At 46.0% G+C, this 15,938-nt stretch overlaps 2 protein-coding genes across 5 annotated transcripts in view; one reads left to right on the forward strand and one right to left on the reverse strand.

Moving 5' to 3' along the window:
• The window catches only part of DENND4C (DENN domain containing 4C), a 170,285-nt gene that overhangs the window by 103,028 nt on the left and 51,319 nt on the right, over nucleotides 1-15,938 (forward strand). For all 4 annotated transcript variants that reach the window (XM_090038783.1, XM_090038785.1, XM_090038784.1 and 1 more), the window contains 7 exons: nucleotides 58-158; nucleotides 10,346-10,564; nucleotides 12,131-12,276; nucleotides 13,357-13,392; nucleotides 13,541-13,671; nucleotides 14,632-14,764; nucleotides 15,250-15,456. In XM_090038783.1, the coding sequence (XP_089894909.1) occupies nucleotides 58-158; nucleotides 10,346-10,564; nucleotides 12,131-12,276; nucleotides 13,357-13,392; nucleotides 13,541-13,671; nucleotides 14,632-14,764; nucleotides 15,250-15,456 (973 nt within the window). The remainder of the gene's footprint in view (nucleotides 1-57; nucleotides 159-10,345; nucleotides 10,565-12,130; nucleotides 12,277-13,356; nucleotides 13,393-13,540; nucleotides 13,672-14,631; nucleotides 14,765-15,249; nucleotides 15,457-15,938) is intronic.
• On the reverse strand, nucleotides 6,465-9,075 carry LOC149868520 (uncharacterized). The gene is made up of 5 exons (XM_090037167.1): nucleotides 9,028-9,075; nucleotides 7,873-8,073; nucleotides 7,047-7,326; nucleotides 6,725-6,788; nucleotides 6,465-6,607 (listed from the first exon to the last, which is right to left on the reverse strand). Exons 1-5 carry the CDS (start codon nucleotides 9,073-9,075, stop codon nucleotides 6,574-6,576), a joined length of 627 nt encoding a protein of 208 aa, XP_089893293.1. The 3' UTR covers nucleotides 6,465-6,573.

Here is a 15,938-nt window from a genome sequence, read left to right on the forward strand (position 1 = left end):
GCAAAAAAAACCCCCAAAACCGTTTTCATGATTTAATTTGTTTGTTTCTCTCTGTAGTTCAGATGATAAGAAGAGTACGAACTGGAAGCAGCTTCCTAAGAAGCCATGCAAAATTCTGTTGAGCACTTTAAAGAAACTACATCCACAGTTAGCATCAGGTAAAGTATGACAGCTAAAATAAAGGGGACAGAGATAGGAAAGGAAGCAAATATTCTATGAAATTACTGTGTGGTATTGATGATGTACACTAGCTGCTCTTAAACAAAAAACTGAGGGTATAAATGTTAAGACCCTTACCATTGTATGTATATGTTTTGCAGATTTTCTTTTCTCACTTCTGGTTAAAGATATATTGAGATAAGATACCCCTGAAATCCTCCTATATGAAGAAGGGAGTTGTGTTTAAAATGCAGTTTAAAGAGGGTCAGCTGAACCATTTATGGATCCAAGCTTATTATGATCATGTTAGAACAGTTCTGTAAATGATTGCCAAGGTAGCTGAAGAAATACTAAGAGTATGAATGCAACAAGTCCTTAACAGTATCAAAAATCAAAACCCAAAACCAAGCACTCCTGGCCTGGATTATTGTTCCAGCTCCTTTTAGCAGAGCACAAACAAAATTGACATTCATGAGGTCAGTCCCTCTTCTCTTCCACTACCGTCTCTACGGTGGCTCTCATTGAGGTCGTCACGATTCCCCTCATCCCATTAAGTCCACCTGTGACACCATTTTTTGCGCCCCTTTTAGGGACTTTATGGTACAAAATTTCTAGAGTGCCCCTCTATTAGAGACTTTATGGTACTTTACTCTGCTGGGCTCCACTGGCTCCCGTGGTGATAACAAGCAGTTCCAAGTACTGCAGGGTCAACAGTCCTCTCTCTAGGTTCCCTCTGGGGAGCTCGCTCTCTGGAGGAGTCTCCTACCAGCTCTCCACGTTGCTTTCAAGGTTCCCTGCAGCGTGGCTCGGCTCGATTCTCCTCCTCCTTCCGGTTCCACTCTCCCCCCTCTCTTCTTTATACAGCGTTGGGTGTTCCCAGCCCCTCCCCTCCAGAAACACCTGGGTAAGGAGGGTTTCTGCCGGGCTCTTTGGGGCTGTGGGTCTGGGGCCACTGACCCTATGTTTAGCCCTTGTGTGTTTGAGCCCTGGGACTCTCTCTCTTCCTGACAGGTGCTCCCAGGGCTGTTGCAGCTGGGGCTGGAATGAGTGCCACGCCCTATGCCACCCAGGGCTCCATTTGTCTACACTTACTCCAACCTATGCTGGAGCAGCCCCAGGAGCAGCCAACACCAGCTGTCTTCACCAGGGCACGGCATAGCCCAAGAACAGAGCTGAGTGTAGACAAGCGGAGCCCAGGCTTAGTGGGGACACGCAGAGCATGGCGCAGCCCAGCAGCTGCAGGCAGCTGGCACTGGCCACTCCCAGGGCTGCTGCAGCTGGGGTTGGGGTGAGTAGGGTCACGGCCCTTTCCCTTCCCCCTCCAGACTTAACTGGTTTGGGGAGGGGGGGAGGGCGGTGTCTTTGCTGATCACATAAGAGGGAATTTACCTCCCATATAACAAATTATAGGTCTTAAATATGCTCATTGTATAAGATCGAATTTGCATATAAAGAACCCTCATAAATTGACAGAAACCTGTATATGAGGATATTTTACAATGAACAGAGGAGGTGTTCTTAGCTCTGATATTGCAAATGTATGATAGTTGTGAAATGTTAACAACAAAATAGGAAAAGTGCAGGCTAGGGACAGAAGTTGCACATAAGTTGCAGTTTAAGTGTTCAGAAACTGGTTTAAACCTGTAACAACAGAAGTTGGGTACACATAAACCAGTTTCAAAATGGCTGAAACTGGTTTAAGATAAACCTGGTTGAATGTAGTATCATTGTTAACTGATTTACTTAAGGAATTAGATGATTATGTTGCCTTTCTATTTTCAATAAATTATCACTGCAAGTCTGTTTGCAAATCTGTTTGGAAAATCTTACACTCCACTCCAGCTCTCTTGGCAGGATGTATTAAGAGTCAGATGTTCTATCTAATATGCAGCTGCTCATGGCTGAGTTCCAAATTTAACTGGAGCAGAGGTAGTTGTGTATATCAAACTGGGTTAATGCTTTTATTCTTTGGCACTAAACATAATAGGTTAACCCCACTGGCTAGGGACAGAAGTTGCACATAAGTTGCAGTTTAAGTGTTCAGAAACTGGTTTAAACCTGTAATAACAGAAGTTGGGTGCACATAAACCAGTTTCAAAATGGCTGAAACTGGTTTAAGATAAACCTGGTTGAATGTAGTATCATTATTAACTGATTTAGGTTAACCCGGCTTATGAAACTTCTGTCCTAGACCCTTTCCAGGTTTAAGTTAAATCATAGTCCCTCATCCCAGGATGCTTTGCAGCCCTGGGCTGGACTGTGCTGTGTGCTCAAGGAGAGCTGGGTTGGCCCTGCCACTCTGCTCCCTAGCCAGAGCAATGAGGGCTGGCTGACAAGGGAACGGGAGTGGGAAACCTGGCTCTCTGCTCTAGTGGTAAACCCTGAACTCTTCTGCTAGCTTCAGTAACAAGTTAGATTCATTACGCCTATTCAGAGAAAATAATTCACTGTATCTTTTGTTTCATCCCTTCAGCTATTCTCCCCCCTCAAAGCTATTCCCTTCTCCAGTGTTACTTATTCATGTCTCTGCCCTCATTCCCATTCTTTGCAGCAGGTTTCCTCTTTCCTGTTCTGTCTCGGCTCTCTGTCTCCACTCTCACTTGAACTGGCATCAGGCAGTCAGATCCCGGTGCCTTGTGTCCACCCACAGAGGCAGAGTGTGAGAACCAGCTTTGGTTTTTTGGGTAGATGTGATATATTTTATTAGACCAACTAAATAGTTGGAAAAATTGTTCACTGCAAATGCCCTTCTTCAGACATAGGGAGAGTTGGTTGGTGTTTGTGTGCTCTCCTGGGTAGAATGGAAACCAATATGCAAAATGCAAGTCTGTGAAAATGCAAATGCGTGTCAGTAAGGTTCAAAGGGAATGGGAGACAGTAGGAGATAAGTTTTCGGTGTGCATTCATTCTGGTACACGGTTGTTTGCTGGTTTCTCCTACATATTTTCCATCAGGGCATTGGTCCACTGGATGAGATGTATTACAGTTCTGGAGGTGCAGGTGTAAGATGGAGGAATGGTGATGGTTCTGTTGTGGGACGTAGTTATTGTGGGAGTGGTGGAAATGTGTTGGCAGGTTTTTACATGTTTTGGATCTATTTGGTGTGGTTTGGGCCATAGGAAGTTCACTTCTGGTAATGAGGCTGGGGAAGTTTGGTGCCTGTTTAAAGGCTAAGATGGGTGGTTCTGGAAAGATCTCATTGAATTTGCACTGAGAATACCTATGATTGTCACTATGCAAATCTCAGAAAGGCTTTCACCCAACAAGGACACTGGTCCAGAGAAATGGATCGTAATTTTGAAAGAGCCACCCGGATACCACATGAATTGCTGCAGTACAAAAAGACAATTCCTGTGAATCACACACCATTGCTTATGACATACCTTCCCTAGTTTCATAGTTTCATAGTAGCTAGAGTCGGAAGGGACCTAGGTAGATCATCTAGTCCGACCCCCTGCCTTAGCAGGAAAGAGCACCGGGGTCAGATGACCCCGGCAAGGTGCTCATCTAACTTCCTTTTAAAAATCCCCAGGCTCGGAGCCTGCACCACTTCCCCTGGAAGCTGGTTCCAGGCCCTAGCCACCCTGACTGTGAAGTAGCGCCTCCTAATATCTAATCTAAACTTACCCTCCGCCAGTTTGTGACCGTTATTCCTGGTCACTCCTGGCAGCGCACGGGGGAACAGGGACTCCCCCAATACCTGCTGATCCCCCCTGACCAGTTTGTAGCAGGCCACAAGGTCCCCCCTTAGCCTTCTCTTGTGGAGGCTAAACAGGTTCAGGTCCCGTAGCCTATCCTCATAAGGCCTGCCCTGCTGACCCCTGATCATACGAGTGGCCCTCCTCTGAACTCTTTCCATATTGTCCACGTCCCTCTTGAAGTGTGGCGCCCAGAACTGGACGCAGTACTCCAGCTGCGGCCTGACCAGTGCCGCATAGAGGGGGAGGATCACCTCCCTGGACCTGCTCGAGATGCATCTGTGGATGCATGATAGGGTACGATTGGCCTTCTTGACTGCCTCCCCACACTGCCGGCCCATGTTCATCGTGGAGTCAATGACGACTCCAAGATCCTTTTCCGTCTCCGTGCTGGCAAGAGGAGAGTTCCCCAACCTGTAAGTGTGGTGCCGGTTCTTCCTCCCCATGTGCAACACCTTGCACTTATCAGTGTTAAACCCCATCCTATTCTCATCCGCCCACCGTTGCAACCTGTCAAGGTCAGCTTGTAGCCTATTGCACCCTTCTAGTGCACCCACATCCCCCCACATCTTAGTGTCATCAGCAAACTTGAACAGGGTGCTTTCTACCCCCTCATCCAAGTCACTGATGAAGATGTTGAACAGTGCAGGCCCGAGGACCGAGCCCTGCGGAACCCCACTGCCCACATCCTTCCAGGTCGAGAAGAACCCATCCACTACCACCCTCTGGGTGCGGCCCTCCAACCAGTTGGCGACCCATTTGACCATGTGGGCATCGACACCACAGTCTCTCAGCTTTTTGATGAGGACAGGGTGAGAGACAGTGTCGAAAGCCTTCCGGAAGTCCAAAAAGACTACATCCACAGCAACCCCTGCGTCTAATGATTTGGTGACCTGATCGTAAAAGGCCACCAGGTTGGTCTGACAAGACCTGCCACTGATAAACCCATGTTGGTTGCCCCTGAGCATGCATTCCCCCGCAAGGCCCTCCTGGATGTGTGCCAGGATAATTTTTTCAAAGAGCTTACCCGGGATTGAGGTCAGACTAACTGGCCTGTAATTTCCCGGGTCCTCTTTTTTTCCCTTTTTGAAGATAGGGACCACATTGGCCCTCTTCCAGTCCTCCGGCACCTCGCCAGAGCACCACGAGTGCTCATAGAGCCGTGCCAGGGGTCCCGCAATGACCTCAGCCAGTTCCTGTAGAACCCTAGGGTGAAGATCGTCCGGACCAGCGGACTTGAACACGTCCAGCTTCTCCAGAAGTACCCTAACTAACTCCTCGCTAACCCTTGGCCCAGGCGTGTCTCTCTCGGGGCCCGAGGGGGGCCCAGCAGGGAGGTGGCTGAACTGGTCCCTACTTAGGAAGACAGAGGCAAAGAAATCGTTAAATATGTTAGCTTTGTCATCTGGCGTGATGACTAAGTTGCCCATCGTGTCCTGCAGGGGCCCCACATTACCCGGGACCCTCTTTTTACCCCCTATGTATTTGAAGAAGGACTTCTTATTGTCCTTAATCCGGGAAGCTAGTCCTATCTCCAACTCTGCCTTGGCCCTCCTGACTGCCCCCCTACATCCTCGGGCGACTATAACATAGTCCTTCTTGGCGATGACCCCATCTCTCCATTGGGTATATGCCTCCCTTTTAGCAAGGAGACATTCCCGGATGCTCTTAGTGAGCCATGGGGGTTTATGTGCCCTCCTGCTCCCTTTGACCCTTGTTGGGATTACCTCCCTTTGGGCATGGAGGATCGTCTCCTTAAGGAGCAACCACTCACCTTCGACATCTGATTCCCTTCCCCTCTGGGTCCTCAGCGCTTCCCCAACTATCCTCCTTAGCTTGTTGAAGTCAGCCCTCCTAAAGTCTAGGGCTGTTGCCTTGCTGCAGCCCTTTGCCACCTTACGCTGGATGGTGAATTCCAGCAAGCGATGATCACTGTCTCCCAGGTGGCCCATCACCCGCAGCCCCCTCACCAGGTCATCACCCGTGGCCAGCACTAGGTCCAACAAGGCGTCTCCCCTGGTGGGGCTGTGCACCTCCTGGGTTAGATGGAGGTCCTGCAGTCTGGCTAAGAACCGACGTGAGCGATCAGACTTGGCTGACTGCTCCTCCCAGCAGATGTCTGGGAAGTTTAGGTCCCCCATGATGACCACATCCTTAGCCCTCACTGCCTCTGTAAGCTGACCTAAGAATTCCAGGTCGAGCTCTTCTCCCTGGTTGGGAGGTCTATAGTAGACTCCCACCGTTAAGTCTCTCTCCCCTGGACTGCCTTTTACTCTAACCCAGAGCACCTCAGAGTGCCCCCCCTCTACCCCCATGCTAATTAACGAGGAAGTATATTCCTCCTTGATGTAGAGTGCTACTCCTCCACCTTTCCTTCCTATCCTGTCCTTCCTGTATAGCCTATAGCCCTTGACACTCACCGCCCAGTCATGCGATGAGTCCCACCACGTTTCTGTGATCCCTACTATGTCAGGGCTGGTGACAGCTAGGAGGAGGGCGAGTTCCTCCTGCTTCTTCCCCATACTTCGAGCATTCGTGTAGAGGCATTTGAGGCCTTCAGCGGTTGTGCCCACTGACCCCCTAGTCTCAGCAATGCCCCGTCCCCTATCGCTTACCTGTTTCTCCGTTTTGACCATTGGTCTGGGCTCGCTGGCTGTTGCTGGGCCTGGTATGTCATCGTCTCCTCCGCCCTCATCTTCCCCCTCCCCCGACGAGCCTAGTTTAAAGCCCGCCGAAGGAGGTTCACCAACCTGGAAGAGAACACACGCTTACCTTTAGGGGAAAGGTGGAGCCCATCCCATCCCAGCATGTCTCTCATCACGATGTGCCGGTCATGGCTGAGGAAGCCAAAGCCCGCCTCGAAGCACCATTCCTGTAGCCTCCAGTTGGTCTCCGCAATGCACATCTCGTGACGTCTGCCGCGTCCGCTCACTGGCAGGATGGAAGAGAAGACCGCCTGTGCGCCCATCTCCCTCAGCACGCCTCCCAGAGCATGGTAGTCCTCCATCAGGCGATCAGGGGCTCTCCTGGCCGCATCGTTAGTACCCACATGGACAAGGACCATGGGGTAATAATCGGAGGGCTGGATGATGGACTGGAGCATCCCCTTCACATCCTGAATCTTCGCTCCGGGCAGGCAGTATACCTCACGTGCTGAGGGATCCTGGCGACAGATGGGGCCCTCCGTACCTCTCAGGATGGAGTCACCAATCACGATGACGCGACGCTTCCTCCTCTTAGGCCTCTTGACTCCCGCCGCCCGCACAGGACATTGTGTGCACAAAGTCTCCTCCCTGGAATCTTCCACTGCTCCCTCCTCCTCCAGGGCTGCCAGGACCTCATATCTGTTCTCCAGATGGACAGGAGGAACTGGTGCCGCAACATGGTTAATAGCTCTGGCGCGGGAGACTGTCTGCCACTCAGCGGTGGAGGGCTCATCCCGGTCTGCCCTCTCCTCTGTTGTATCACCCTGCAGAGAAAGAAAATACCTATCAATTTCCTCCTCTGCCTCACGGATTCCCCTCAGCCTGCTAACCTCCTCCAGGAGCTCCTGCACCCGCTCCTCCAGGGTCCTAAGGCGGATACCTACAGGACAGGTGCAGGAGTCCCCAGTCCCTGCCCCCCCAGACCTTGCCAGGCAGTTCCCGCAGGCCAGGGGGTTGGAGGACGGCAGCCCCCCCGAGGGCTCTGTCTGGGTGGAGGCCTCGGACAAGCCCCGGGAAGGCCGCGCCCCCCGGGCAGGGGCCCTGGCAGAACTCCGTGTCGACACCATCGCAGGAGTTGCTGCCCTTACTAGCAGAGCAGGGGTCAGCCTCTGGGCCCCGCCTGTTCGCCCGCCGGCGCGAACGCCGCCGCAAACGCCGGCGCGCTCTTACAGACCGCGCCTGTTTGCGCGCTCTGTTCGCGCGGCTCGGGAGCGCGGCTCCCTACCGGCTCAGCTAAGAGGGACCCGGGGGGCTTCCCCTCCGGATCCGGCTCAGCTGCGCCGGCCCCTCAGTCCCTCAGCCCCACTTACCTTAGGGGGATCAGCTGCTGCTGGCCCCTCAGCTGCTCCGCTCGCCGCCGCCGCTTCTACTGCTGCACTCTCCTCCGCCCGGGTCCAGAAAGGAGGCACACGTGTGGGAAGGACACACGTGCGCCTGAGTCCCTCTTCTCCCCGCTGCCCCTGACCTCCCTGCAACCTATATGGAAAGTCCTCAAACAATTGCAACCCATACTAGAAGAAAACCCAGTTCTTTAAGAGATCTTTACAGAACCACTTATCCTAGCCTTTAAACAGGCACTGAACCTTGCCAACCTCATCACCAGGAGCAAGCTTCCTATGGCCCAAAATGCACCGAATAGATCCCGACCAAGCCAGGACAAGAAATGTAAAAACCTTCCAACACATCTCCACCACCCTCACAACTAATTACACCTCACAACAGAGTCATTACCATTCCTAGATCTTAAACCAGCACCTCTAGAAATATAATATATCATGCAGTGCACTAAATACCCTGATGGAATATATATATAAGGAGAAACCAAACAACTGTGTTCCAGAATAAACTCTCACCAAAAATCTATCAAAGAAAAAAAATAGCCAATTACCTGTGGGTTCACACTTCTTACAAGATGACCACTGTCTCTCCAATCTCTCAGTTCTAATCCTCAAAGGAAATTTACAAAGCACCTCTCATAGTCAAGCCTACAAATTTCACTTCATAAATCTACTAGATACAGAAAAATCATGTACTAAATATAAACATTGCATTTGTGGCACATTATAACCTGCCTGCCATCTGATAACCCCAGGTAACCTGTCTGCCTTTTCCAGCTACATTTTATCACCTTCTCCCCTCTTCCCTACCTCCCCACAACTGCGTTTTCACACCTATTGTTCCTGACACACATTTGCATTTTCACAGACCTGTATTTTGGCTTCTATTCTACCCAGGAGAACACACAAACACCAACAGACTCTATGCCTGAAGAAGGGCATTTGTGCCTGAAAGCTTACAGTGAACAATTTTTCCAACTATTTGGTTGGTCTAATAAAAGAGATATCACATCTATCCAAAGAACCTTGTCTATGACAGGTTACCTACGGTTATCATATGGCAGCTTTCCCCTTCAAAGGGACTGGCATGTTGCAAAGGCTCCAGCTCCTCAGCAGTATCAGATTTACCAGAGCACATGCACTCAGCTGGGAGCAGATGACATAGCCATGCCCCATCCCAAACCCAGCACACTGAGCCAGGGAAGGGCGGTTTAAACCCCCTCCCTGGCCCTGGACCCCAGCCTGGGATTGCCTGGCGGGGGACAGCCCCCTCAAGCTGTTACCCCTGCCCACCTCACTCCCTGTTTGAGCAGAGAACAGTATGTGGCCACACCCGCTTCAGTCGAGCTGGGGGGGACGGGACGGGGGGATGCCTTGGACCTTCAGTCCCCTTTCCTTTGGCAGTGGCTGGCAGGCAGGGAGGTGTGCTGTAGCATCCTCCGAGCCACTAGGCATGTGGCTGGATTTCCTGAATCAAAAGTGAATGTCTGTTCACTTGCTTCTCAGTTTAATTTCTGCAGCTTAGGCTAACCTGCAAAGACTGAATTGATTCAACCTTGAGCTTTTTGACTGTCTGTACTTAGCCACTGAGGAAAAGGCAATAAAAAATGACTACTTTTGTTTCATGTGGGTGGAAAAAAGTAAAAGGTAACTATGCTCAGTTTAGAGTCCCTTCCCAATGCAGCACACCAAAATAGCAATATTAAGCAAAACAGAGACAAGTGTCTTAAGTTAACTTTTTAATTCCTCAAACCTCACAAGCATCTTAGAATAAACTGAGAAAATGAGGCTGACATTGATAGTTCAATTTGTAGCAAGAGGTTTTTGACCTCCAAAATGAAGAGCCTCTGTTTAAGGATAAAATTTTAAATGCATCTGGCATATTTTTCAGCATGTGCAAATACTTGTGTTTTTACAAAATTGTGAAAGCACATGTATGTACCCACTCACTCTGTGTGCAGCCCACCTGACTGTCTCTAACCTTCACCAGACACAGTTTTTAGATTTCTTATGCTCTGTGCAGCTGTTTGCCTACACATATCTTGCACACATAATGGGAAGGTCTGGTATACACCTCATAGACTTCCATTGTTGAATGACCACATTGGGTCTAGTAGGTGACAGGAGTTGGTGTAAAAGAACCCATTGTAATTAGCTAAGAACCTGGGCAACTAGATGGATGGGGGGAGAAAAGTGACGGAATGTCCCTTTTAAGTCACTGAATGTGGTGCATCTCAACTCAATAGCGAATGGAAGTTAGTGTCATTTAACTGGTTCTTCTGAGCTACGTGAAGTAAGTTGGGGGGGGTCAGGAAATGCAGGAAAATCATTTTCTAGTGTTAACATTTATGAAAACTTCCAGATTGCCTACAGTCGAAATATATTCTTAGGACAGTCTGTTATGATGTCATCCTAATGAAGATCACTCTCCCTATGTCTCTTCCAGTTCACAGAAAGACACAAGAAGGTTCTGCAGTGGAAATGACTCCTATAGAGGCAGATTTCTCTTGGCAGAAGAAGATGACAGAACTTGAGATGGAAATCCAGGAGGCTTTCCTACGCTTCATGGCATCTATTTTAAAGGGATACAGACCATTCCTCAAGCCGATCACACAGGCACCTTCAAATAAAGCTACTGCTGCTGATTCCTTGTTTGACCATCAAGGTGAGGATGTTTTTGGCCCCATACAAACTGTGTTTATCTTTATGATGTAATATGTGAAATCAGGCCCAACAGCCAAGTTGGGGTGAGGGCAGCATTGTACAGGGTGCAGTTCAAAAGCATGCAAGTAGATGCAGTCCATGATTTGAAGAGCTAACTTATGAGTTAATAGTATGGCTCACATGTACTTCACACCCGAGAGTATTCTAATCATTTAAATTTCCTTTGAATCTTTTAGAAATTTTAATCTGATAAAATAAGATGAATAAAGATGTTTAGTATTGATTAAAACATGGATATTCCACTAACGTAACTGCACGCTTTGCCACAGGGATTGTAGTGTGACATATTGTCTTACAATAACGTGATACTATTTCTGGTTTGCATGGGAGTTGTTAAGATAACTCTGGGGTTTAAGAAACATTACTATTTATATTGAGAATAAATAGTAATCAGTCACCTGATTACAAGGAGCAAAGTAAAGTATTCTTAATTCTGTTTAGAATAAAGATAGAAAATTGAGGAGAAGAGAAACATCATTTGGCCCCCTTCAGTTCATTCTAGTTTGCAGACATTTCATATCTGCTGCTTTTTTGGCCCCTGACAAACACTTAAGATGGTGATTAACTGGTTAATTGCAATCTTAAGCAGTGACCTAACCACACATTCAATCAATTAATGGCATGATAAAATGAATAAAAGTTATTATAAAAATATGTGCAATAACTTTTTTGTGTCTGGTTCCTATCACACGTTTAATTGATTGCCTTTCAGGACTCCTGTGTGCTCCAAAGACTGGGAGGCACCTCAGTTGATTGGGGTGCCCAGCTGGGGGATTATACTACATGGTGCCCCCCAGCTGGGAGCTCCGATCAGCTGATGGGCCTCAGGAGCAGAGGGTGTGCTCATCCAGCTCGAAGACAAACTTGCTGTTTGCCAGTGCAGAGCTTCCCCTGCTCCAGCAATATGGCACAATGGGATCTAATTCAGGATGCCACGTTCATGCCTTTTGCCATTCGCACAGGCAGGAGGTGCAAATGTGGGATCTTGCATGAAATCCTATTGTGTCTTTATTTTACTTTACTTTGACATCCGTCAGGAGCATTTGAGAGAGAGACAGAGAGAGTTGAGAACAGGTAATAAAGGCACATTTGTTAATTTGGAAAATAACTGAAGTATGTTCAGATTCTACGCTTATCTCTGAGAGTCTTATCAATTTTTGTGATTTTTTTTATGGGGACTCTTTCCTTAAGTTTTGTATGTCCTCTTTTTTGCAAAGACAGGGAGCATACAATCCCAGGAAAATGGTTACGTGGAAGGGGAAATGACTGTTCCCAAAGTATTGAAAAATGTTACATAAGCAAACTCAGAAAATAAAGTAGTGGCTCTTCTAATGTTTCAAATGTTAAAAATGCTAGGTATTTATAATTGCATTAAAAGCAAGACTTTTATTTAAAATGCGATTGATTGATTGATTGATTTTTATTTTTAAATGTTAACTTTCATGTTAATTTTTCATGGAACTTTGTCTTAAATGTGGTATTTAGTTGTGCTTGTTTTTTTGACCAGGGTTTTTAAAAAGTAGAGACCGTGCCTACACAAAATTTTATGCACTTCTAACGAAAACACAGATATTTAGCCGCTTCATAGAGGAGTGCAGTTTTGTGAGCGACAAGGACACTGGCTTGGCATTTTTTGATGACTGCACAGAAAAGGTGAAAAATACTTTACTTTTTTAAAAAAGATGTAATGCGCTTCTGTTAAATGTGCATTGGTGACTGTTGCTTTTAGTTATAAAAGGGAGACTTTCTCAGTGGAGCAGCTGTTGTAGTGAGATAGTGTTTAGTAGTTATCACTTAGTCACTTTTCATGTTTCCTCTAACTTTTGTGGAAATTGAGGAAACTTTCTGTGGGGCCCCCATAACTTAATCTGTAGGTTAGTCTGTGAAGTTTCCTATAGCGAGCAGGGTGGAGATGGCTCTGTACATAATATGCCAGTTTCCACCAAATGCCTTCTGAATGGTTACCAGTCTCAGTCATTCTCTAATTCCTCATTGTCCGTCTTACTTGGCAGGCTCATTCCCCTCTTCCTTTGTTTTAATTTAGCTGTCATTGCAATGTAAGTATACTTATTGGGACTTAAAATAGCAAGATGCTTGCTAAACACAGAAGCTACAAGCTTTTTAAATTGTGCACCTGCATAGATAAAATTTTTGTCTCATCTCTAAATGCAAAACATACATCAGTGGTGACATGTATATCGACTTCTAGATATAAAGACCAAATATCATCCATATTTTCAATATGTAATTCATTTTCATAGTGAAGTTTCACTCCTGACAGAGAGTGAAATGGTTATAACTTAATCTGTAATTTGTACAGTTAGAGCTGACATAGGATTTTTAAGGAATGTATCTCCCTTTTACTTGTGTAAGTATGGTTCTTCAGTTTTTGTTCATTTATTAGGCTACTGGAGTGCATCTTGCATTCCTAATGAGTACTGAAGCAACTCATTATGCAACATTTGAGGAGAAAAAAAAAAGTTGTTTGATACGTCTTTCCTTTTGTTTGCTGTGTATATATACACAGTAACTCGACTGTTTCGCCATTAATGTGTCTCAGTGGGATAAAACTATTTTTTCTGTAGCTTGCTTAACTGTAGAATAGAACTACAGAAATGAGTTGCATTCCAAGTAACATGATAGGGTAATCTTTACTGAAAATATGTGAATGTGTAAATGTTTTATCATTTTAGTTTGTAAGCAGCTCTAACTTTCACTTTTTCCTTTTCCCAGCTTTTTCCTGACAAGGGAACAGAAAAAGGAGAAAAGGTATTTTGTGTCTCCTCATTGTTTGTGGAGGTGCCTGAAAACTAGAATAAAAAACCTAGGGCATGGGTGTTTTAAAATGTACAGTGCCACCACTAGTCTCAAAACCAGTGTCTTGTACCAAAACTAAGTGCACAAATGGTGTTGGCAGGTTGATGTTGACTCTGCAGAGGACACACGGTTGATTGAGCTTGATGAGTCACAGAAGAGTGAACACACTGTGTTTATAATGCCTCCAGAACCTCCCCCTGAAGATGGACAGGACCGGGCCCCTAAGTACAGGTATAATGCAAAATGCAAGTACACTTGAATACTTAAATTAGTAAACAGGATGGATTGGGAACTTGACACTTTAAATAACAACAAAACATGCAGGTGTTGCACCATACTGCAACTTCTTGTCAATACTTTTTTTACCGGTGTATAAAAGGACTCTTTCAGTTTCAGTTGTGGTCTGCTCATGGAATTTTCCTAGAGCCAATATTTTTTTTTTTTTAAATGAAGCTAGGCACTCATTACTACCACTAATAATGCTATCTTCTGATCACATATTTTTCTACCTGCTTACCTACCTATCTAGTTTCTGTCTCTTCTGTTGCACCATCTGCAGTGATGTGTGCTTGGTTTGCTAGAGAATTAATGAATGAATGCAGTAGGAGCACTGAAATATTGTAACACACTACTAGACTGTATATTGTTGGTGGGTACTCGTGGTATGCATTTCCATTCCTTGGGTCCAAAGGTTGGGGGAGCCTGCTGCAGTATTCTGACTCCACTCATTCAGCTTTGTGTAGTCATAGGGAATGGTCTGTCCATGAGTACAGGATGCTTTCCCTTCTAACTCATGTTATCTTTCCACCTCTGTGGAAGTTCTGGAGGTATTAGGGGATTTGCGTTCAGCTGTTCTCTTCACTGATCATCTCCTGGCTGCACCAGCCTTTGAGGTATGGAGGATTTACTGACTCTCTGGGCTCATGGACTGAAGTAGAGCCCTTCTGCAGCCTCCTCCCAAGTTCCTCTCAGTAGAAAGAGAGAGTAGAAGGGCCTTCCCATCCCCTTCCCTTCCTTTTTATGCACTCTTTTCTCTCATTTTATAGCGTTCTTTACAAATATGCTGTCTAACTGTAGTGTGTTTTAGGTTGACAATAAGAGGCCATTGTACCAAGTTGAAAAAATACAGCAAAACAGCTAAGTAAAGACTCGTAAATATGACACCTGATTTTTTTTTTATTTTATATATAGCTATAAAAACTTCCCAAAACTAGACTTGAAGATATTTGACAGGCCACAGGAGCTCAAACTTTCTTTCAACAGACACCCAGCTGGAGGCAGCATTTCAAATAGCCCAGCACTCATGGCAAAAAGAACAAAACAGGTAAGATTAACAGTTGCTGTTTCTATATAAAATGTTGTGTAATTAGAAGTGTATGGTACGGGGTAGAACTGTTCCATTTGTTTATGTGATGGGCTCTGTGGTGGTTAAAGAATAGGTATTAGTACCTTTGTGAAACCCGTGCTACACATGTGGTGGTACTGAGGAATAAAAGCAAAAAAATATGAATTTGTAACAGTTATTTCCTGTCTCAAAGTTATGTTTAAGTCCAATCTTTGGTATTTGTGTAACAAATAAAACAAAGGAGACTTTAATGCATTCTGAAGTGGGAAAGAGTTTATTGTAATTCCAGACTTAACTTACAAAGAGCTGTTATGGTCATGTCTATGTGGCATTCTCCAGGATGATTCATGATGATCCCAGCATCCCATTTTTAATATGTGTTTTAATAAATCTTCAAATTCAGGATGGTGTTTGTGTGTGTCTTCATATCTTTTTTTTTTTTGTCATTGTTTCTACCTTAACAGGAGATAAAAACAGCCCATAAATTAGCCAAGAGGTATTACACAAACCCCCCACAGTGGGCCAAGTGTCTCTTCAGTCATTGTTACAGTCTATGGTTTATTTGTCTGCCAGCCTATGTCAGAGTTGCCCATCTTAAGGTCAAAGCACTGCAGCAGGCATATGATGTTCTCATTAAAATGAGAAAAACTGACGTGGAACCACTTGATGAGGCAAGTACAAAAAACCTCTTTCCAGAATGGGGAACTAAGTTAGAAAGACATATCAGTTGCCAACTGCTGATATTTCATTACATGTCAAGTCTGTGTTTAGCTCCCAGCTTTTGTTTCAGGGCATTTCTGAAGTGTGTTTAAAGCTGTCCAGTTGGTTAGGAAAACTGGAAATTAAATTTCTTTTTTCACCAGTGCCTTTGTCAGAGGATAATGCTATGCCATGGGACGTATGTTACACTCCCACAGAGGTTGACTCTGTCTCCACAACTAGTCTTCCTCTTAGGCTTATGCCAAAGAGAAACAACTCCAGAAGCAGCCCAAAAGACTTACTGAATTGGTGCATTTCCAGGTGCCCTGGCTGGATCCCTCATTTCTGGAGCTCTTGGCCAGCTACAGACTTCTTTCCTTCACAGCAGGGTATATTACATGGGGGTCAAATGCCATTATAATCTTTGTGTCAGGGCCTGCATCCCAACTTTTAC

The sequence above is a fragment of the Crocodylus siamensis genome, chromosome 3, assembly GCF_052110815.1.
Source record: "Crocodylus siamensis isolate JL-2025a chromosome 3, ASM5211081v1, whole genome shotgun sequence".
NCBI lineage: Eukaryota > Metazoa > Chordata > Crocodylia > Crocodylidae > Crocodylus > Crocodylus siamensis.